The sequence below is a fragment of the Anabrus simplex genome, chromosome 5, assembly GCF_040414725.1.
Source record: "Anabrus simplex isolate iqAnaSimp1 chromosome 5, ASM4041472v1, whole genome shotgun sequence".
Classification (NCBI taxonomy): Eukaryota; Metazoa; Arthropoda; class Insecta; order Orthoptera; family Tettigoniidae; genus Anabrus; species Anabrus simplex.
Genome location: NC_090269.1, coordinates 37,334,842 through 37,358,415, shown reverse-complemented (window position 1 = coordinate 37,358,415; position 23,574 = coordinate 37,334,842). Strand labels below are relative to the sequence as shown.

At 39.1% G+C, this 23,574-nt stretch overlaps 1 protein-coding gene across 1 annotated transcript in view; it reads right to left on the bottom strand.

The window, feature by feature from the left end:
• Window positions 1–23,574, bottom strand: part of t (C45 family peptidase tan) — a 301,214-nt gene that overhangs the window by 39,863 nt on the left and 237,777 nt on the right. The window contains exon 2 of the mRNA XM_067146847.2: window positions 3,488–3,685. Coding sequence (XP_067002948.1) covers window positions 3,488–3,685 — 198 coding nt within the window. The remainder of the gene's footprint in view (window positions 1–3,487; window positions 3,686–23,574) is intronic.

The window sequence follows — 23,574 nt, the reverse complement described above, 5'->3', positions numbered from 1 at the left end:
GGCGATGGATTTCAATCGGTTCAGTACATTTTGCGTTCAAAAACTGAATAACTGCGCGCACTTTGCAATTGGCAGTAACATCCAACAGGAGCTCCATTCTCAATGGCTGCCAAGCCAAGACTGAGTGCCTCAGTGCAGCGTGCGCATGTTTATATGCGAGCGCGGGAAACACTCTTCACAATATTGTGACCAACAGTCACACTAACAGTTCTGTATTTATAAAACAATAGAAGAACTTATTTTTGGGATTATCCTCGTATATATTACTGATAACCCAATTCAAAAGTTGGCACCTCTGTAACCACATTAATCTATAAATGAAAATTTAAAGGACTTAATTGTAGTTTCCATATTTGACATTACGTAGATTAATCCAAATCAATTCTAGTTTAAGTATACTTCTTTAACTGAAACTGATCCATTTTTTGTATTTCTTTCAAATATCAGATGTTTTGTAAGCTTTGTCACACTAGGCAATCTCCAATTATGGGTAAAGCAGAATAAAGAAATTATTATTATTATTATTATTATTATTATTATTATTATTATTATTATTATTATTATTATTATTATTATTATTATTATTATTATTATTATTATTATTATTATTATTATTATTATAATATAAATCTCTTGGCTTCTCCCCACTACCCCACTACACTTACTTAACACATGCATTAAATCAACACTATTTCCTTTCCTGGTACCATAATGTCTGTCTATTTAGTTGTTTCCTCAATTACTTGACATAGAATCTCATTCTTCATAATCCCTCAAAATTCTTATGTAACACTAAGTGTTGCCAACAGTGGAATAGGACTACCCTCTAAGTAAATGCCTGAAAACCACCAGAATCCCCCCACACCTCCTCTCCTCAAGCTTTGTTGAGTTACGAGATTACTATATCAACATGAAAATTAAATATATCCTTGAAGCTCAAAGGTTAAAAACCAAACCAAACCCCATGGCACTACAGCCCTTGAAGGGCCTTGGCCTACCAAGCGACCGCTGCTCAGCCCGAAGGCCTGCAGATTACGAGGTGTCGTGTGGTCAGCACGACGAATCCTCTCCGCCATTATCCTTGGCTTTCTAGACGGGGGCCGCTATCTCACCGTCAGATAGCTCCTCATTTCTAATCATGTAGGCTGAGTGGACCTCGAACCAACCCTCAGGTCCAAGTAAAAATCCCTGACCTGGCCAGGAATCGAACCCGGGACCTCCGGGTAAGAGGCAGGCACGCTACCCCTACACCACGAGGCCGGCTTCAAAGGTTAAAAGTATTCAAAAAATATTTCAAAGTGAACTTATCTAATAGTCCGAGATCACTGATGTCTTTTCCTAACAATTCGATAGAATGCACAGAGGAAGAAACAGATGTCTGATATGTTTTCACAGTTCCTTACTGTTGTAACACTTTGGTAATTCAAATGGAAGCATTTTTTTATTTCTTCTCAGTCCTGCCTGAATTAAAAAAAGCAAATTTATCATTTCAGATGTCATTCTACAGGGTGTATCGTAACTATACCGACAAAAGAAAAATCGGGGGTACTCTTATGTTTTTTTTTAAGAACGATGGTGCAATCGGATTGGCAAAGGTTATTTTGTTATTTCTGGACACGAGATTCTAATTGTCAAACTCATCATATTTGATATGTCAGAGCACAAGCTACTGCCGTGCTTCAGGGAAGAGAAGGGGAGGGAGGGGAAGTGGGGTGCATGATGTAGACAGAGATAATGCTTCACCTGTATGCACAAGTTCCATCTTTCAACTTGAACAAAATTGTCTTTATCCCATACAGGCAATATCCACAGTGTGTTTAATAAACAGCCACAGTACAGGAACACACTGTAATTAAGACACACTTGTCAGTCAGGGAATGCAGCGGATCGTTTCTCCTCTCATCTGTTGGTTACAGTAACGTTCTTTATTATTTAACATGCTCGAAGACGCAACGCTGCCACCTCACGATTGTGTATTCCTTCAGTCACAACATTGTAAATGGAATAAAATACTGAACAAAGGAAACAGTACGCCCAATGGTTTGATTACAGTAGATGTTCAATATGCATCCCTACTACTTCGATGTACAGTTCACAATGGTGTATTAGCGACCTTTAGACTCTGTTCAGGATGTGTGGTGTGTCACGAATGACCTGGAAAACTGCCTGTATTCTTGGTACAAGTTCATCTTCTCTTTTTATGGTGTTCCCATAATAGTCAACTCATGCAGAACAAACTGTACACTGTCTACTGGGGCTGGGAAGTGACTATGTGAAACAAACCAGAAACTTATGCATTCGCACCGAGCCTTACCTCGGTCTACCACTTCCCACTTCCCCTCCCTTCCCTCCTCTAACACATGGCAACAGGCAGGGGCTGGCTCTCTGGCATAGCAAATACAGCAAGTTTGTCATTTTGAAACGCGCACCCAGAAGTAACAAAGTAACATCATTTTCTCGAAAAGAAAAATTTTCTCGGTCGATCTGATTATATCATTGTTCCTAAGATAACATGAAGAACATCCCTGACTTTTTTGTCAGTATAGTTTTAATAATGTTCTACTGACTAAAAATTCCCTTCAATTCCACTTTTGACCGTGACAACACTAGGCACGGCAGTACAAATTTTGCCATCTTCTGAAATGGATTTGCGTTAACTTGCACTGCAGTATTTCATCACTTTACACCAGAAATTAACAGTGTCCATGGCTTGAGACAATTTTACAAAAGACACATTTTTCGAACTGATATATTAATCTTTACGCTGGCATCCAAGTTATATGATTCAAGAAGGGGAATCAATGACTCCCTAAACAACTTACGTGCATTTGACACTGGAAGAAGTGATACATTCCTCACAGCATTAGTGTTTTCTGGAATCCTATATAGCAAGTTCCTTATTATTTGACAGGCAAAGAGATAAATGAAACATTCCTTTAAATTTATTAAGTGATTTTAAGAGAAAATATAAAACCACCAAATTACCACCAAAATACTTCTGAAATCCACCAAAATATCTGCTAGTGACTAAATGCAAAAATTTCCTATCAGACAAGCATCCAAAATCACTAGATTTGGTGGGAAAAACCACTAAATTGGCAACACTGGTAATACTTCATCTACAAAATTTCAGTATTCTTTCTGTGTATACAAGTCATTATCTTACTTCCAAACAATGCCACAGATCTCCTCAGAAATGACATTTGAAGATATAAAGGTCCATTATTTTAAGGTGGGAAAATTCCTCTAATACAAAAAGCTCTCCTGCTTTGTATAATCTGTACATTCTTATTATTTCAGACATAATTAGTTAATTTAATGTACAGCTACCAAAATTCAACTTACAATACTATAATTAAGATTTCGTTTAAGATTTCGTTTCTTATATTGATATTTCTGGTATGAATTCCCTACTACCAGTACCCTACTAATTTAAGTGGGTTTTTAAATCACAAACAAAATAAATACAACAGGTCCAATATCATACCTTATGAAAAGGGACTCCAGCACCATCTGCTGTTCCTTCCATTTCTCGAACATACTGAGGAAAGTTATCTTTTACAGACTGTAGAGTCTCTTCATATACCTTGCGGCCAGCTTCAGTCTCATAGAGGGGCAAATATATGTCGTTGAGTTCCTTGTATGAAGACAGGAAGCTTTGAATCAGTCCACTGAATGTGCGACCCTGGAAAGAAAAAAAAGAGCACAGCTTTTTAATATTAACTGTACATGCTTTGTGTTTATGAGCAAAGATAAATTACATTAATACAGTGTACTGTACATGTTTCTTCATTCCACAGAATAAGCTTCCTTTTAAAGACATGCAAATAAATATTAACTGTAGTAATATGTAAATGTTTTACCCATAACAGAAGTTAGTTGTTAAGTTACACAGGATACATGTTCTTATAATTTTGTTGTGAATTCTGGAGTTCTTCAAGATTTAGGAGCATTTCTATTTCTTATATTTGTCTGAGACATTCTACATCTATAAAATGGTGTTTCTTTTTCACACACTATGTGGCCCTTCCCTTTAGCCTGTCATTACCTTCATTGTACAAATAATTGGACTGCTTCCTTATTCACATCTACTTAAGAGTTAGGAGGTGTGGTTATCTAGATGTACTTGCTATTAAGAAAATTATCATCACCTTTACTGAGTGGTGAAATTCAGGCATCTAACCATATGATCAGGGAATAGGTCCATATCTAGGCCTATCTCTGGTAAGAGGCATGATTATTTTGCTTTAACAATAAATTTGACAAAAAATTATTTTGAAGCAGTTTTGAGAAATCTTAATGAATCATATGATTAAATCTTAATGAATCATATGATTATGGTTAAGTAAACAATTATTTCATATCTGAAAATTACAACAAATTAAAGGAAAATTTACCTATTTTGTGATAAGTGCAAAACTGCAGCAAAATTAATGAAAAATAACGAGGGTGAAATTGTATTCCAATATTACATGTGTAAAGAGAAACCAAAATGGAAGACAGAATAAGGACTTCTCAATTTGACAGTTTTTTTTGTTTGTTTTACAATTTGCTTAACGTCGCACTGACACAGATAGGTCACTTGGTAATGAAATGAAATTGCGTATGCCTTTTAGTGTCAAGAGATCCCAGGACGGGTTTGGCTTGCCAGGTGCAGGTCTTTTGATTTGACTCCCGTAGGCGACCTGCGCGTCGTGATGAGGATGAAATAATGATGAAGACAACACATACACCCAGCCCCCGTGGCAGGGAAATTAACCAATGGTGGTTAAAATTCCCGACCCTCTCAGGAATCGAACCCGGGACGCCTGTGACCAATAGCCAGCACGCTAACCATTTAGCCATGGAGCCGGACTCTTATGGTGATGATGGGACAGGCAAGGGCTAGGAGTGGATAGGAAGTGACTATGGCCTTAATTAAGATACAGCCCCAGCATTTGCCTGGAGTGAAAATGGGAAACAATGGAAAACCATCTACAGGGCTGCCGACATTGGGGTTCGAACCCCACTATCTCCCGAATGCAAGTTCACAGCTACGTGACCCAAACCACGCGGCCACTTGCATGGTCGACAGAAGTTAGTGTTAGTTTAAATATTCTAGGAAATCGCTTAATGGTATGGCCATATAGGGTGAGAGGGTAATTTATTATGTAATCTTAATTAGCATTGTAATAAAGAGTAATGAATGATTATATCAATATTGTTTCCGTTTATACATATATATATTTCACATAAATAATTCATGCATTAAATGAGTGAAACTTTTTAGGACTAATTTTAGAAAATTATTAAAGCAAAATTCAAGTGATGAGAAAGTCCTAGTTTGTGGAATAATGCAAAATATTGTTTCTTTTCTGCAAAATCGTACATAAATTAATTCAAAACCAGTCATGCCTCTAGATATAGCATACAGTGCAATTTAGTGAGGAGCATAGGCTACAACAACTTAAGTACTTCATCAATCTATCTGATTTTTTCCTTTCAGAATATGATAGGGTCAGATGAGTGAGCTAGTATAAACAATCCCTATGCAGCCATTCTCTCCAACAAATAACATGAAAGTGTTGCTTGTAGGATTGGTTTGTGTAGGTGTGGCAGACTAATATGCAAAAACTTCTGGCTTAAGAGGAAAGCAATAGGAAATAACTTTAATTCTCATTTTCCTTACATGCTTCATCAAAGACATATGCAATTTTTATGGCAGTTAATTGTAAAGCTGCAGGGGCATAATGTTAGGTTCTGCAGGGCTTGCAATGCAGGTAGTCCCGGGTCTTGTGGGGCCCCAGAGACCCCTCACAAAAGTAAATGAATATATATATCTAGCCTAATGTACTTTGCACAGATATGATCCTGGTAGTTTTGTAGAATCAGTCTAAATAGTTTGTTTTACTATTTTCATGTAGAAGAATTGTCATTTGGTTGCACGTAACAGCAGTTATTACAGCACAGTGTTGTAAACAATGCTTGCCCTTGCCGTTTCTTGCAACACCGTGACATGTTTCTCACAAAAGACTTACACCAAATTATTTAAAAAATAATCACAGCAATAAAAATTGGTACCAAAATATCATATTTTTATAAGAAAATGATACTTTCTTGATGTGTAGTGCATCCGAGATCATATTATGCAAAACTTTTGCTGAACATTTAAATGTTATTATTTATTCGACAACAATGTACAGTGTATAATACTAATAAAAAGTAGGTGTAGTAACACTCAGTCAATTCAGTTTTGAAGTAGCTCTCTTTGCATGAAGGCTTGTAAGTTGTGCTGTTTGATATTTCTCAAACTTTATTTGAACAGTTTTGGATTTAATTTTCTTCATATACGAGGACTGGGGAAAAAGTCATGGCAACTATTTTTTTTCTTGTAGATACGTGAACGGATCACAAACGTATATGTGTCATGTGGAAGTTCTGCAGGCATAGTGTGTATGCAGAACAACAGATGGCTCTGTGATAGCTGGTAGTAGTGCAGCGAGGGCTGTGAAATCAGTCAGTTGGTGAGTGTCGTGCGAGATGGAAGTAATGCGATGGAATGTCACAGTGAATTAGTGGAAGCCCTTGGGAATAATACCCTACCATACCGTACAGTACCATATGCGTATGATGTCAGGGATGTCATTGTTTGCCACTTTGTTCCACATGGCAGAACAGTGACCGCACAGTACTACAGGGACTTCCTGGTGCGACAGGTACGACGTGGCGTTCGGGAGAAACATCCAGATCTTGTGGACAGTGCAATAATCCTGCACGACAATGCAAAACCACATAAAGCAGAGTGTGTAGGTCAGCTACTGTGTCGTTGGGGATGGGAAGAATTAGAGCACCCACTGTACTCTCCCGACATTTGCCCTGTGACTATGATCTTGTTCGAAAGATTAAGGAACCACTACGTGGTAAGCGGTTTGCAACACGAGAGGACATTGCTAATGCTGTGCGCCAACAGGTGACTCGATTCACACATGGTGCAGCAAATGCTGAGGCAGATGGTAGTTAGCACCTCCAACATCGTTGACAGCGTGTGGTGTCAGTAGCAGGGGACTACTTTGAGGGTCTTCAGGCCCAGATTTGTCATGTCAACTTTATGCGTACTATGTTGTCATTCTTTTGCACCGGGAAGGCCATATTACCCTGTATACTACCGTAATAAATTAGTGTGTTACGATATTTCAGTGCTATTCATTGTCCACACATGTAGTTAACACCTTGTCCTTTCGTCTGTATATGTCACATTTTCTAACCAGACTGGTATCTTCAAAAGAAAAAATAGTTGCCATGACTTTTGTCCCAACCTTGTATTTTTCTGTGTTGTAATTGAATAAATTACATAGGCAAGTCAATAAATATCTGCAATTTTGCTCTAATTGTCTTTAGGTTGGCTCTATGGCATTGTGAGCTTACCAGCTGCTAGATGGCACCATTGTCTTCGTCTGTGATAGGTTTCAGCATTATCAGATCAGTACAGCTTGTGCTGTTGCGACGTAAAGATGGCCGCGCCACTCTCTGTTTGCACCAAGGATGAACAGCATTCTGTAATCTAATTTTTGTGATCGGAGGGTGTACCAGGAGCAGAAATTCATAGAAGACTTTCAGCACAATACGGGGACAATGTTTTGCCACAGCAAAGTGTTTACCAGTAGACTGAACAGTTCAAAAGGGGTTGCACAAGCATGAAGGATGAGGAAAGATCTGGGTGTCCATCTGCAGCCATAACTGATGCCAATATTAAACAAATGCGTGATATGATCCTGAATAACAAACGAGTGACTGTCGATGACGTGGCAAACCATATGCACATTAGCCATGGTTCTGCATATGAAATCATACAAAACAGGCTTAACTTTTACAAAGTCTGTTCTAATAGGTTCCAAAACAACGCAATGAAGAGCAGAAGCACAATCGTGTAAGAATCTGTCAGCACCTACTGGACCGCCATGCTAACGAAGGTGAAACGTTTCTGAAACGGATCATCACTGGAAATGAAACATGGGTTTACCACTTCGAATTAGAGAGCAAACGTCAGAACATGGAATGGAAGGATCATGGATCCCCAGTCAAAAAGAAATTCAAGAGTCAACCTTCTGCAGGAAAAGTGATGCTCACAGTGTTTTGGGACTCTCAAGGGCCAATACTGGAACATTATGAGGAGAAGGGGGAAACATTAAACAGTGAACATTTCAGTGATACGCTGGTAAACAAGCTGAAATTCACAACAAATGCAGAGGTCGATTGTCGGAAGGATTTCTTTGGTTGCATCCCAATACGCGCCCACAGACCCCCGCCCACACAGCTCAAACTCACAGAGGGTATCAGAAAGCTTGTGAAATGTTGGGCCATGTACACTGAAAAGCAGGGTGACTATGTTGGAAAATGATATCAACAAAATGTGTGTACTCTTTTTGTAATAAATTATAAAAATTGATTGCAGATACTTATTGACTTGCCCTCGTATTATAACTGAGACTTCGGTATCAGTTACAGAGTATAGTTCCGTAGTCATTGTAAAATGAAACCAATTTTAAGTACAAACAACTAAGTGGTGTATGGTTCAGCAGATTAGCCATTAAATCACGGAGGCAGCCAAATAAAACACATTAAAATTATATTTTAATAATCTTACGATAGTGAATAATCCCTTTGTTTATATAATTTGACAATATATTGCATATTATCTACCTGCTGTAATTACATTTATATTAGTTATTCGTAGGTTTTAAATTTTATTTGAGGGGATCTGAATTTTTATTTTGGCAGGCGGGTCTGTATCACATCTGTTACGCCCCTTTGATGCTGTTGGGTCCAGCTTCTTGGCTTGATAGTCAGCATTGAGCCCTCAGTTCAGACTGTCCCAAGTTTGATTCCTGAGCAAGTTGGGGATTTCAGCCATGTCTGGTTAATAAATCTGACTTGAGGATTGGGTGTTTGTGTTCATCTTAATAAATTCCTCTTTATTTACATTCAATTCATTGCACTACCAACCACGAAAGAAGTACACAATAGCAAATACATCTCTTCACACAAGATTGGCATCAGGAAAGGCATCATGCTATAAAATTGAGCCAGATTCACATGAACGACATACTGTACATTGCATCCATGTATGTACGACGCGGTGTCAAAAAATAACCAGAATGATTTTATTACAGCAAAATACTGGCTAACTTTATTCAAATTCACTTACAGACCTTCAAAGTATTCTCCCCCAGACACAATACAATGGTTCCAGTATTCATTCTACTGTTCAAAGCACTCCCCGAAGCATTTTCTTGATAGTCTGTTGAGTACATCCAAAATTGCATTGTTTACTTCTTGATCACTTTAAAAATGATGACCCTGAAGTTCCTTTTGCACTGCAGGAAATAGGTAGAAGTTGCATGGTGCTAGGTCCGGTGAATAAGGTGGATGTGGCATCACCTCAATGCCCAATTAGGTTATTGTGTCTTGTGTCTTTCTTTATTGCCGACGCGCAGGTGCACTGTCCTGGTACCGTTTGAACAAAGTTTGTTCTTTTCCTGCAATTTTTCTTTTCAGTGGCCCCTTTAGCACTTCACAATAGTAATCAGCAGTAACAGTACATTGCTTTTTCAGTGTATGATTACTCAATACCCTGCTTATCAAAAAGGACAAGGTGCATGACTTTCCCTGCACTCGCCTGAACTTTGGCCTTTTTGGGTCTTGGACTGGAAGGATGTTTCCACTGGACATTTTTGATGTTTTGTCTCTGAGTCGTAATGATGGAATTAGGACTCGTCACATTTGATAACCCTTCCAAAAAATCTGGTTCCTGCCAAAGTCTCCCTTTCCATTCTTGACATGCCTTTACACAGTGAGCCTTCTGTTCATCATTCATCCAACATGGCATCCACATCGCGGACATTTTTCTACGCTCTTGAACATTGTGTATAATGTCTTAAGATGATCCATAGGAGATGTTTATCATTCCAGCAATGGTTAAACAGCGGTCTTCCCACAACATGACATCAATTGCGTTCACATTGATGTTGATTTTCGAAACTGAGTGTCTTCCGGGGCATAGAGCATCCTCAAGATCAGTTTTACTCTCCTTAAAGCGTTTTGCGCCACTCAAAAACTTGTGTCTTTCCTATGGTTTCCTCTCTGTAAGCTTGCTGCATCATTTCCACTGTTTGTGTTGGAGTTTTGTCCAGGAGAACATAAAATGTAATTGAAGCGTGCTGCTGCAATTTGAGATCCATGTTGGGTACAGCGAACATGGCCTCCTTCCTCAGTTGTTCCCCTGCAAGTGAAAAGCTTGAGGTGAGTGACATGCTTAGTCCTCAAGTCAGATTTATTAACCAGACATGGTTGAAATCCCCAACTTGGTCAGGAATCAAGCCTGGGACAATCTGAACTGAGGGCTCAATGCTGACCATCAAGCCAAGGAGCTGGACCCAACAGCTTTAAAGGGGTGTAACGGGTGTGATACAGACCCGCCTGCCAAAATAAAAATTCAGAACCCCTCAAATAAAATTTAAAACCTACGAATAACTAATATAAATGTAATTACAGCAGGTAGATAATGTGCAATATATTGTCAAATTATACAAACAAAGGGATTATTCTCTATTGTAAGATTATTAAAATATAATTTTAATGTGTTTTATTTGGCTGCCTCCAGCGCAGGATTATTGAAACACAAAAAAATCATTCCGGTTATTTGCTGATACCCCTTCATAAGAAAAGATGTGGAAGAAGAATGAGAATGGAGAAGATGTTCAGAATGAGAACTCAACAGATAGATGTCCAAACCTTGTTCCGTTTCTCTACTGGTTCGGTTATGAAGTGAGATGAATCTTCACAGCAATGAGGACTCAACAGATATGGTACATTTATTTTCATAAGCATTAAGTACAGTCGAGACTCAATGAATGGAAGGTTAAGTTCCAGGGATTCAATCTCAAGATAAGCAAACTCAAAACAGCAGTGATGGCAATAAATAGAGAGGGACAACCAGTGAACATCATGCTAGGAAACCATCCACTAGAAAGTGTGGAAAGCTCTACATACCTCAGCAGTGTAGGCTAATATCTCGAGATACACTAGCCACAAAGGAGGTGGCAAATAGAGTGGAGAAGAGCTCTCACTTTTACTGACAGGTACAAACACTCTTCCGGGATCCCAAAGTACCAACAAAATCAAAGCTGGTGATGTTCAATCAGTACTTCATACCAAGTGCACCCTCACTAAGAAAGACTCATCAAGGTTGCAGGCATCCAAAATGAAGATCCTTAGGTCCACAATTCAAAAAGCCAAACTGGACAAGTTGAGGAATGATGTGGTTAGGAAGGAAGCTGGGATTGTTACATCATTGTTAGATCAGATCAGCATGTACAGACTGAGGTGGTTTGGGCATGTAATGAGGATGGAGCCAACAAGGACAGCATATGTTAACTTGGAGCGACATGTGGCAAGGAAACAGATGGTGGGAATACCAAGAACCCACTGGGTGGACATCGTAAAGATGGACGTTGCAGGTCGGGGAAGGACACTGGAGGACGTCATTAACAATAGAACATATCTAAATAAGACAGAATGGAAGAGGCTCGCCAGCAGTACCCGGAAAACTGGAACTGTAAAATGATGATGATGATGATGATGATGATGAGCATTAACTGACCTTAAGGTGATTGTGGACATTTTGAAAAATGAAGATATCAGTCAAAGAAAGACAAGGGCCATGAAGGGCATGAAAATGAAAGGCTCCCTAGCCCTTGAATTCTCTAATAATGTTGGTCAAAGGAGTTTGGATAAAATAGATGAAAGTGAGGAGTCAGGCCCAAGTAAGTGGAAGCAATGCTAGGACACAGCTATGGGTGGGAGGAAGTTTTTGATTGCCTAAGGTCTTCCACCGGAACCCACGCGCCAAATTTAAGAGCCTCTGGGGCACCTTTTAGTTGCCTCTTAAAATGGGGGCAGGGGATACATGGATGTTATTCCACCGTTTCCACACACAGGTGGAGTAATTGACCTTAAGAATTGCAGTTAATCCATTCTCTTGACTGATATCCCCATAAACAAACCTTCAGAGTAATAGCCCCAATATACAATGAGAGGGGAATTGGTGTTCTTCCACTCGCAGTCTACGTCAGTACTGAACCTGTACCTTAGTTGAATTGCAGATGTACCAACCCCAGTCTGAAGATGAAAGAACAATTACACACACTGATGCAAACTAACAATTATAAGTTCTGACAAATTCTACTGTACACACACACATACGGTAACTGACGATATCTCTAACTTAGTACCATACCAGATTACTAAATAGGTAGAGTTAGTGTATTTGCTGCCATATTTGTTTTATGTTGTACTGACATAGACACAGGTCTTATGGCAGTGCTGGAATTAGGAAGGAAGCAACCATGGTTTTAATTAAGATACGGCCCCAGCACTTACCTGGTATGAAAACAGAAAACTATGGAAAGCCATTTTCAGGGCTGCCAACAGTGGGGTTCGAACTCACCACCTCCTTCCTGACTTTGTGAGCCAAACTTTGTGGCCAAGTCACTTGATAAATAGATAGAGATGAACAATATGCATCAGCTTCACATTACCTAGGCTAGTCCGGCTCCATTGCTAAATGGTTAGCATGCTGGCCTTTGGTCACAGGGGTCCTGGGTTCGATTCTCGGCAGGGTTGGGAATTTTAACCATCATTGGTTAATTTCCCTGACACGGGGACTGGGTGTATGTGTTGTCTTCATCATTTCATCCTCATTACGACGCGCAGGTCGCCTACGGGAGTCAAATCAAAAGACCTGCATCTGGCGAGCCGAACCCGTCCTGGGATCTCCCGGCACTAAAAGTCATACGATATTTCATTTTTACCTAGGCTACACTTTGTTTCTTAGAAGTTCATCTTCCACCAGTTGTCAGTTTGTAAAAAAAAATGGACTCAACCTAAGTCTTAACAAATTAGAATTCCTTGTCAAAAATAGGCAGCACAATATTCAGGTAAAGACCCTACTGCCAGATAGTTTTCCATTTCTGCACTCTCTTAACGTATAATGTATTGGCAATTTCTATTTGAACTGAATGCTGAAAGCACTAGTTTGTTTTCATAATGAAATTGGTTTATTACAAGTATTAGATGGCAACATTTTTAAAAACCTTACTAGGGGTTAATTCACATGGGAGGGGGGAGGAATTCGATTGCCTAGAGGCTTCCACGGGATTTAATCCGGCTCATACCTCATTCAAATACAGTAGAGTCTCTACTGTATTCGCCTCATAAACTGAACCAGGGCCAACCTCAGAGATGCAGAAGTAAGTCAGTCATTGCCCTTCTGTTCCCAAGGTAACAGGTTCAATCCTGCCTGAGGTCAGTAGTACTGTGGATATTTAAATACGACAACTCCATGTTTTCATGTTCTGGTGCATTAAAAAGGAACTCCTGTGGGATAAAATTCTGACATCTGGGAGTCTGCTGTGACTATTAGCAGTTAGAATGGCATTGAACAAATAACATTATTGTTATTATTATTGTTACGGGGTTACCCATGGAGCAGAAAGAGGTTAAAGAAGGTGCTGGGGTGAATGGGTCTAACTAAATGTCAAAATTAATTAAAAGCTTAAACTGAAGGATATATTTTCAGAACTCAAAATTTAACAATTTTTACAGGTACAAGTAGCAAACATTAAACAAGTCTAGGAAAGACAAGATTAGTGGTATTAACAGATCGTGCGCTTCAAGCCCTCACTTTACTTTTCCTGAGCTCCTAGCTCAAATTTACAAAAGAGCACAAATTTATACAAGGGCAGAAATCCCCTAATTCAAGGAGCACTTGCTCCCAAAATTACAACATCTAGCCTTCAAGAGGCATTCATTAATCTTACTTTGAAAAAAGAGCTAACAGGCTCTCAGTTTTCCAAGCCTACTCAAGGCAACATCAACTTACAATTCCTGGCCTCTCAAGGCATAACTTACAATAGGAAAATGATTATACAGGGGTATTTAATACCCAACCTACTGGGCCTTCATGGAACAAGAATAATGGTTAAATAAATGGCCCAAACACAAAATGAATGGAGGCGTATGCTTGCACTCCTAGACATGAACTCTTAAAACCTAAAGGGCACTAGGCCGATGAAACAGGGGCTATTCCCAAACAACTGAGGTGACTCGTATAAGGATAAATTAATGCATTACGGAAAGGAAGAAAAAACAGTTACAAAACGTAGTTACCTTGAACCAAGATGAAGGGGAGCTCGAAAGAGTACGTCACTCTTTATCCCCGATTTACAGTCAAAGATTTTATGAACCTTTTTACATTAGCCGGCAGAAGTTACATTTTAGAAAAGAAGGTTACATAGTTAATGATTCAGACCTTTCCCTCGGGTTAAACTGCGGAGCTAACAAGAAAGATGTTATGTGGCCATTACTTGGTAAATGTTCTGCTGCGTGATGAAAGAGGCCGCCTGCCTCCTGTTTGACACACACACACACTTAGTAAGATGACGATCAATTGGCCAAGAGACATGAAAAGCCACAGTTTATAAACCCTCAGGGAAGGTTCAAGATCATTCATGAATAATCAAGACACACCACCGAATTTTATTGGTAGATTTCAAAAGTAACACTCAGAATCGGAGAAGAAGCCTGTGATAGGTGGAAAATTAATTACAGTAATTAGTGATTGATTGGACTCAAAACTGGCGGAAAGAGAGATAAATATTGCCAACTCAAAAATAAATGAACATCAATCAGTAAAAAAAAAAAAAAAACTTATGAATACAAAATTTCTTTAAATCAAAAGTTCTTTCACTTCGCACCAGGGTGCATGATCATAGTTTTTGTAGTGTCATCTGTGGGAAAATGTCCAAACTTCTCGATGAATGGCAACCAAAACACTGATAAATTCAGTCAGTGTAGGCAACTGCACAATAACAAAATTACTCGATATTTTAGTGGTGACATCTTCTGATTACATTTCTAAGTAGGTGTAGTTTCATTTTCACTGTTTTACCTTTAGACGAGTTCTTTAGGCGCTGAATTTGAATGCGCCGCGTTGAGGTGTACCTCCCAGTACAATTATCATTCCAATGAATTACAATTATGTGAGATGTTAAAAAATGGAGAAGTTGGTCTAAACTTGTATAGATTTTTGCCAATGAACGAGTCAAGATCGAGACTGCACAGAAGTTGTTAGTCAAGTTGGAGAGGTTAAATAAATTTCCAAAATATTTGCAAAGAAAAACTTGGTAAACCTGGGCAATTGCCCTAAATGCATATCAGTGGTGATTGATTGATTGTTTGTTTGATTGATTGTTTGTTTGATTGATTGATTGATTGATTGATTGATTGATTGATTGATTGATTGATTGATTGATTGATTGATTGATTGATTGATTGATTGATTGATTGATTGATGACAGCATTTTTATGACCCCCACAAATATAACTGAAATTCTGAGTGTAATCAAATTAAATATTATGGCAATAGTATGAATGGTGTTCTAAACAATGAACAAATAAAACAATAAACATATACATATATTGTTGAATTTGTTAAACTTTCTTTAAGAACAGGCATCATCCCAACTAAGTGTAGAATTGTTTTGTTTTTGTTCTGTTTTTGCTATTGGCTTTACGTCGCACCGACACAGATAGGTCTTACGGAGACGATGGGACAGGAAAGGGCTAGGACTGGGAAGGAAGCGGCCGTGGCCTTAATTAAGGTACAGAGCTCGATAGCTGTAGTCGCTTAAGTGCGGCCAGTATCCAGTATTCGGGAGATAGTAGGTTCGAACCCCACTGTCGGCAGCCCTGAAAATGGTTTTCCGTGGTTTTCCATTTTCACACCAGGCAAATGCTGGGGCTGTACCTTAATTAAGGCCACGGCCGCTTCCTTCCCACTCCCAGCCCTTTTCTGTCCCATCGTCGCCGTAAGACCTATCTGTGTCGGTGCGACGTAAAGCAACTTGCAAAAAAAAAAAAAAATTAAGGTACAGCCTGGTGTGAAAATGGGAAACCACGGAAATCTTCAGGGCTGCTGACAGTGGGGTTCGAACCCACTATCTCCCGAATGCTGGATACTGACCGCACTTAAGCGACTGCAGCTATCGAGCTCGGTGTAGAATTGTTAGACTTATCCCTATATTTAAAGAGGGCAAAAATCAAATTAAATATTATGGCAATAGTATGAATGGTGTTCTAAACAATGAACAAATGAAACAATAAATATATTCATATATTGTTGAATTTGTTAAACTTTCTTTAAGAACAGGCATCATCCCAACTAATTGTAGAATTGTTAGAGTTATCCCTATATTTAAAGAGGGGAAAAGTCAAATTAAATATTATGGCAATAGTATGAATGGTGTTCTAAACAATGAACTAATAAAACAATAAACATATGCATATATTGTTGAATTTGTTAAACTTTCTTTAAGAACAGACATCATCCCAACTAAGTGTAAAATTGTTAGAGTTATCCCTATATTTAAGGAGGGGAAATATCCTTTAAGCCTCATTAGCATATTTCCTTGAAAAAGTTGTAAAAGTAAGATCATAACATTACCTAAATGATCAGTTGTTTTTTCATATGGATTTATTGCTAAAAGTAACACAACGTCTGCATTATTCTATTAGTTCCAGTTCAGAAATCTCTAGATGAAAATAACTTAATTGCAGGACTTTTTTTTTTTTTGAGTTAAGAGAGATCTTTGGTAGGCCTACTGTAGATTGTGACTTGTTACTTGAAAAATTATATCAGTTAGGTATAAAGGGTTTGACCCTGTCATGGTTCAGCTAATGTCGTGTCTTAACAATCTACAACAATATGTCAACGTTTGCGACTACAATAGTAAAATCGTCCCATAGAAATGTGAAGTTCCTCAGGGTTCCATTTTAGATCCCATATTATTTAGTATATATAGGCCTATGATATGCTAGATTTTGAACTTAAAGGTAAAATATTATTGTTCGCTGTAACACCTAACGTACGGTACGGTATTTCATGTCGAACGAAACGAAACATAATGAATAGACCAAATACAAAATTATATTTCTAAACTGATTACATTGTTTAAGCATAACGAATTAACTGTAAATGGAACTAAAACTAAATAGGTACCGTACCGTAAATGTTTTTAATAAAGTATTATGAAGTTTAGAATTATACGAATATCTCAAAATTACGAAAATTATTGTGGAAAGAAATTATTAAACTTCATTCTTGGGTCTAATCACTGATAGTATATTCTTACTTGGGACTGTCATATTGATTTCCTTAATAATAAAATTAATCCTGATGTCAGAATAACACCGGATTGAGATACGGTATATTAGTATGAAGAGTGAACTATTTAAGTCTGTGTTTTATTCCCTGATTCATAGACATTTTATTTATTTGAATATGATGTGGGGAAATTGTAGGAAATATTTACTTCATTAATTTTATAACCTTCCATATATAACCCATACTAAGGATCTGTACATGGCTATGGTAAAGCCAAACTCCATGGCTATACAGCTCCGAAGGGTCACGGCCTACTAAGTGACCGTTGCTCAGCCTAAAAGTCTGCAGATTACGAGGTGTCTTGTAGTCTGCACGGCGAATCCTCTCGGCCGTTATTCTTGGCTTCCTAGACCGGGGTCGTCATCTCACCGCAAGATGGCTCCTCAATTGCAATCACGTAAGCTGCGTGGACCTCGAACCAGCACTTTTTTTTATACATTTTTTTACTATTGGCTTTACGTCGCACGGACACAGATAAGTCTTATGGCGACGAAGGGACAGGAAAGGGCTAGGACTGGGAAGGAAGCGGCCGTGGCTTTAATTAAGGTACAGCATTTGCCTGGTGTGAAAATGGGAAACCACGGAAAACCATCTTCGGGGCTGCCGACAGTAGGGTTCGAACCCACTATCTGCAAACTCACAGCTGCGCGCCCCTAACCGCACAGCCAACTCGCCCGGTGATCCAGCCCTTAGTTTCAGATAAAAATTCCTAACCTGGTCGGTAATCGAACCGGGACCTTCGAGAAATATGCAGGCACGCTACCCCTACACCGATAGGCCGTCATTCACCTGTACCCTGTAAAAACGGTCTTATAAAATCAAACACAAAGTTAATTACACTTCAGGATGTACAATCAACCGCACAAATTTGGTCGTTGCAGAATATGACTTTCTTTCAGCATCAAACACGAAGTACCGTAGCGTACTTGATATGGAGCTCGGCGGTTCGTGTTCAAACCCCTCCCCTGGCGAAGCTTTTTCTTCGACTGGTGCTCTCAAGCCGGTCTCAATGCACGTACAGATTTAGCTACACCGCCTTGCAAAGACCATTCGAATTCTCCCCGCGAAGCGATCTCATTGGCTAAATTCAGCAGCTGATAAAATGACAACGGTACGAGATATCGAATTATTTTTTAAAAACATATTTGTCAATATGACTAACTCTCCAACGTTCATATACTTTTTTTTTTTTTTTGCTAGTTGCTTTTACGTCGCACCGACTCAGATAGGTCTTATGGCGACGATGGGACAGGAAATGGCTAGGAGTGGGGAGGAATCGGCCGTGGCCTTAATTAAGGTATAGCCCCAGCATTTGCCTGGTGTGAAAATGGGAAACCACGGAAAACCATTTTCAGGGCTGCCGATAGTGGGGTTCGAACCTACTATCTCCCGAATACTGGACAGTGGCCGCAATTAAGCGACTGCAGCTATCGAGCTCGGTCGCGTTCATATACTTGATTCACGTTGTTTCCGACCATTCTGTATATAACAAGTTGCCTGAAACAGCCTCAACATCATAATTACGAACCTTTAAAGAAAAGGCACTGGCATATTTCTTATCTTGCAGAATAGACGACGCACCTACCGGTACTGCTTTTCCATAATGTTTGTGTGTCATAATTAGGGCTCGGATGTTTAGGAAAAGTCATATTTTTTCTTTGTCTCTATTTTCTTGCCTGATTGGATTTTGGTGCAAATCAGGTGAATATGGTCACAACTAAGTGATCTTTATTTGTCATATAAATGCATATTTTGGCTATTTTTCGCCATAAGGTCATATTTTGAGCCATTTTCGTAGAAACGTCATATTTCGGTCATATTTAGGCGGTTTGATGACAGTTGTAGCTGAGCAAAATCGTCTTCAACTTACCGAATGCGCACGTGTTCACGAAACATGAATCTTGTCGTATACTTCAATTCCACCGGCGGAGAAGAATGAAAAACGTTGCACCATAGGCTCTGCCACCCTACCGTAATGTACTGAAAGACATCTACTTAATTCGTTTCGTGGTACTCAAATTAAACTGTGCATTTGAATAATATTAATTAACTCTGGGCTTAAAAGTTCCAAAATATTTTAAAAAGTAGATTAATTTCTAATTTCTAACTGCTGAAGATGTATATTCAGAAAATCAATATGAAAGTGAAAATAAATACAAATATGTATCAAAGGAATTGCCGTTTCGATTTATAATTTATATTCAAATGGCCACATTTTAGGGCCATATTTTGTAATTTTTGGATCATATTTCGTCACTTTTGAGGTCATATTTCGTCACATTTGAGGTCATATTTGCTTGCTTATTTGAGTTATTGTTAGGTCTTAAACATCCGAGCCCTAGTCATAATCATATTGCATATGGCTTTGTTTTATTATAATTAAATTTAAGATTTGGTGATCCCTTCAAAAGAAAAAAACATAAACAAAGGAATTGCCCTCTTCTCACAGCACCCTCAATTAAATAAGTGGTTCGCAGAAAAGGTAGGCCTTCAACATCAAAGTGGACTGAAAGCATCAAAATGATGCAGACGTGGCTCCAATAAGAAGGTTGTACCGTACGGTAGAAGCCAGGAGACACGCCTGTGGTGAGATCGAAACTTTGGTGCATGTTCTCTGCTCCTGTCCATTCGGATCATTGCTTAGGAATACTCGCCATCACACAGTTCGTGGCCTTATTGCAAAAGCCTTTCGCGAGAACGGGTGGGAAGAATATGAAGAAGTGAACTGCTTAGCTGAAAATGGAAGTACAAGAAGAGTAGATATTCTAGCCATCAATAAACAGAGAGAACGTTCTGTAATACTGGACCCAACAGTACGTATAGAATCAAGCGAACAACAGCCGCATGATGTGCACTCAGAGAAGCAGGCAACCTACGTTCCAGTATCCAATTACATCATGGAGAAATATCATGTGAATTCCGTCACTATTTTGCGGATTGTAAGTAGGTGCAAGAGGTACCACGCCGGGGATGATGGCCGAGTTGTGGAAGAGGTTTACCCTCAAGGAAAGCTATCTAGCCACGGTTGCCGAGGTGGCTGTGCGTAGGTCCGTGCTTCTTTTACGGAACAATTTACATTCCAAGACATAAAAATTGTACAATGCTGTGTCTTATGGCAAATCCGTTAGGGTCAGTTTCCTAAATAAAGGATTATAGGCTATATATATGTGTGTGTGTGTGTGTGTGTATGTGTGTGTAAGAAACTTCATGTTTGTTTAAATATTGCTGGTTTTTAAATCCATCTCCTGTATGTCACCCCATCCTACGACCTTTCCTTTTTGGACCTGTAGTATAAAACACATCATATAAAACCATAAAAATAGTTCTATGCCCGGCCACCTTTGTCCTCCGAAGTTATGGTGCATACTCCATCCAAGTCAACAAACGAGCGCCAGCAAATGAAAGACGACCTTTCCACCTGTCTTTAGAAGACTACAATCTAACAATAAAATTTTTAATCGAATGCACGTGAAATGTTAAGTAGACCACCTATTCGACTTCCGCGTCCCGAGAATGTTCTTATTTTTCAGCTCTTTTGTCCCGAAATATGGTATAATATAGCTGGTACGAACAGAGGAGTGCGACAGGCCTCGGCAGCCGGCACAATTCCCATCCTCGCCGCTAGATAGGGGCTTCATTCATTCCATCCCTGACATTTATTTATTTATTTATTTATTTATTTATTTATTTATTTATTTATCATGCCTTTGTAGGTGGTGAAGTTAGGGCTCTTGGCCCTCTCTTACACTTAACCACTGTAGTGATACAGTTTGAGTACATCATATTATACAGTAAATAATAACCTACACAAAAATACATTACACTTTTCTAACTCACATTCATTCGATCTTCCAGTCATACAAGTTAGTCAGCTGCATTTAGCAGGTAGTCTCGGCAAGCAGACTTGAATTTAGGTATTGAGGTGGAATTTCTGACACTGACTGGCAGGGAATTCCAAAGTCTAGAACCCGCCACAACAAAGGAATTTTCGTACATAGAGGATCGGTGGACAGGAATAGAAAGGGAGGAACCAGAGCGGGTATTACTGCTGTGAAAGGAGGACAAATACTTAAGCTGGGAAGAAATGTATAGTGGTCTGTCTTCAGAGAGCAGTCTGTATATCTGTATCAGTATGTGATACGTTCGTCGTTTGTCAGGTTTCAGCCATGAAATAGTGTGATAGTATGGGGTGACATGCGTATCATAACTCAGACTGTATATAAATCTAAGGCAACAATTAAGCGCTCGCTGAAGTTTCAAAGTCTGCTCTTTTGTTGCGTCTACCAGAATGACGTCACAGTAGTCGAGGACGGGAAGCACTAGCGTTTGCATGAGTTTGACTCTCACATTACAAGGTAGAATATCGCTGTTTCTTTTAACCGAATGGAGTATCGAAAATATTTTTTTTACACACATTCTTAATATATCAGTCCAATTTAATGTTTCGTTCATTGTCACTCCAAGATTTCTCACAGTTTGGCTGAATGGAATAACTCTACCATTCAGTATAACTGGAGGAATAGTTTCGTACCGTAGTGTGGCCAACAATTTTTGAGAGCCAATAATGTTTGCTTGTGTCTTGGAGGGGTTAAGAAGGAGAGAATTTTTCAAGGAGTAAGCATTAAGTCGCTGAAGGTCAGCATTGATGCCTGTTATGGCATGAGGCAAGTCAGAGGTCTTACAGTGACAATAAATTTGTAAGTCGTCCGCATAAAGATGGTAGCTACAATTCTTTAAATTAGATGAAATGTCGTTTATGTACAAAATAAAGAGCAATGGGCCTAAAACACTACCCTGTGGCGTGCCTTCCTTCCTGGTTAGCCAGTGAGAGGTTTGATATTCATAGCTGTTAGAAAACTATGTGGACATTTTTCAAAACACACTGGTAACATTTCGGTATCAAAAAAAAAAATAAAAATAAGTTAATTATGATACCGGTACACAATTCGGAGTAAACGGCCAGTGATGTCCACGAGTCTGGGTATGACTCAACAACAACAGCTAAATTTAAAAGATATGAATCCATTCATTCTCTCTAGCTAATATACGCCAAGACCTTGATCTCGAAATGTAGCAGTATTTGCATAATCAATCCCCTCTCCTTCCGCATGGCTTGCTTCCTGACCTAGTGTCTTACCTGGCAAGTACCCAAAGCGGTTCATTCGATTGCGTAATGAATAGATCACACTGCAGCGTGAGTCAATACACTGGAGCAAGGCCGTGCCCAGGAATATTTTTTTTGGTGGAGGGGAGGGGGGTGGTTATTTCCGCGGCAGGTTAGGGTGGGGGCGCTCCAAAAACAAAAGCTATAGGAGCAATAAAATACGCCTGTCGTTAGAGGCGACTAAAAGGGGGACCTGGGACTCTCAATTTGGGAGTGTACATCCGCAACCACGGTTCCCGTAGCTGAGTCTGGTATTGCTTCCACATACTTGTGCCAGGCTCCTCACTTTCATCTTTCCTATCCGACTACCCTTGGTCAACATTTGTTCTCTTTCGACCCCCCCCCCCCCCCTCACAACGTTATTAGGTTTACAAGACCTAGGAAGTCTTTCATTTTCATTCCCTTCGTCGACCTTACCTTTCGAACTTCGGGCATCTTCTATATTCCTTCTGATTAGTGTTTATAGAGGCTGGTTGTTGTCTAATAATAATAATAATAATAATAATAATAATAATAATAATAATAATTGTACCGGGAGGTACACCCCAACGCCGCGCGTTCAAAATCAGCGCCTAAAAGAACCCCTCTACCGGAGAAACCGTGAACTTGAAACTAGACCTACTTAAAACCTTACTCTGAAGATGTCACCACTAAAATCTGATATAATTTTGTTATTCTGAAGTTTCCTGTACTGTGTGAATTTCTACTTGTTTTGTTTGCCATTCATCAAGAAGTTTGGACAGTCTGCCATAGATGTCACTGCTAAAAACTACGATCATGCACCCTGGTGCGAAGTGGAAGAACTTTTGATTTGAAGAAGTTTTGTATTCATAAGTTTTGTTTATTGATGTTCATTTATTTTTGGGTTGGCAATATTTATATTTTCTTTCCGCCAGTTTTGAATCTAGCCAATCTCTAATTTCTGTAATTAATTTTCCGCCTATCACAGGCTTCTTCCTCGATTCTGAGTGTTACTTTTGAATTTAACCAATAAAATTCTGTGGGTGTGTCTTGATTATTCATGAATGATCTCGAACTTTCCCCGAGGGTTTATAAACTACGGCTTTTCTCGTCTCTTGGCCATTTGATCGTCATCTAACTAAGTGTGTGTGTCAAGCAGGAGGCGGGAGGCGCCTCTTTCATCAGCCAG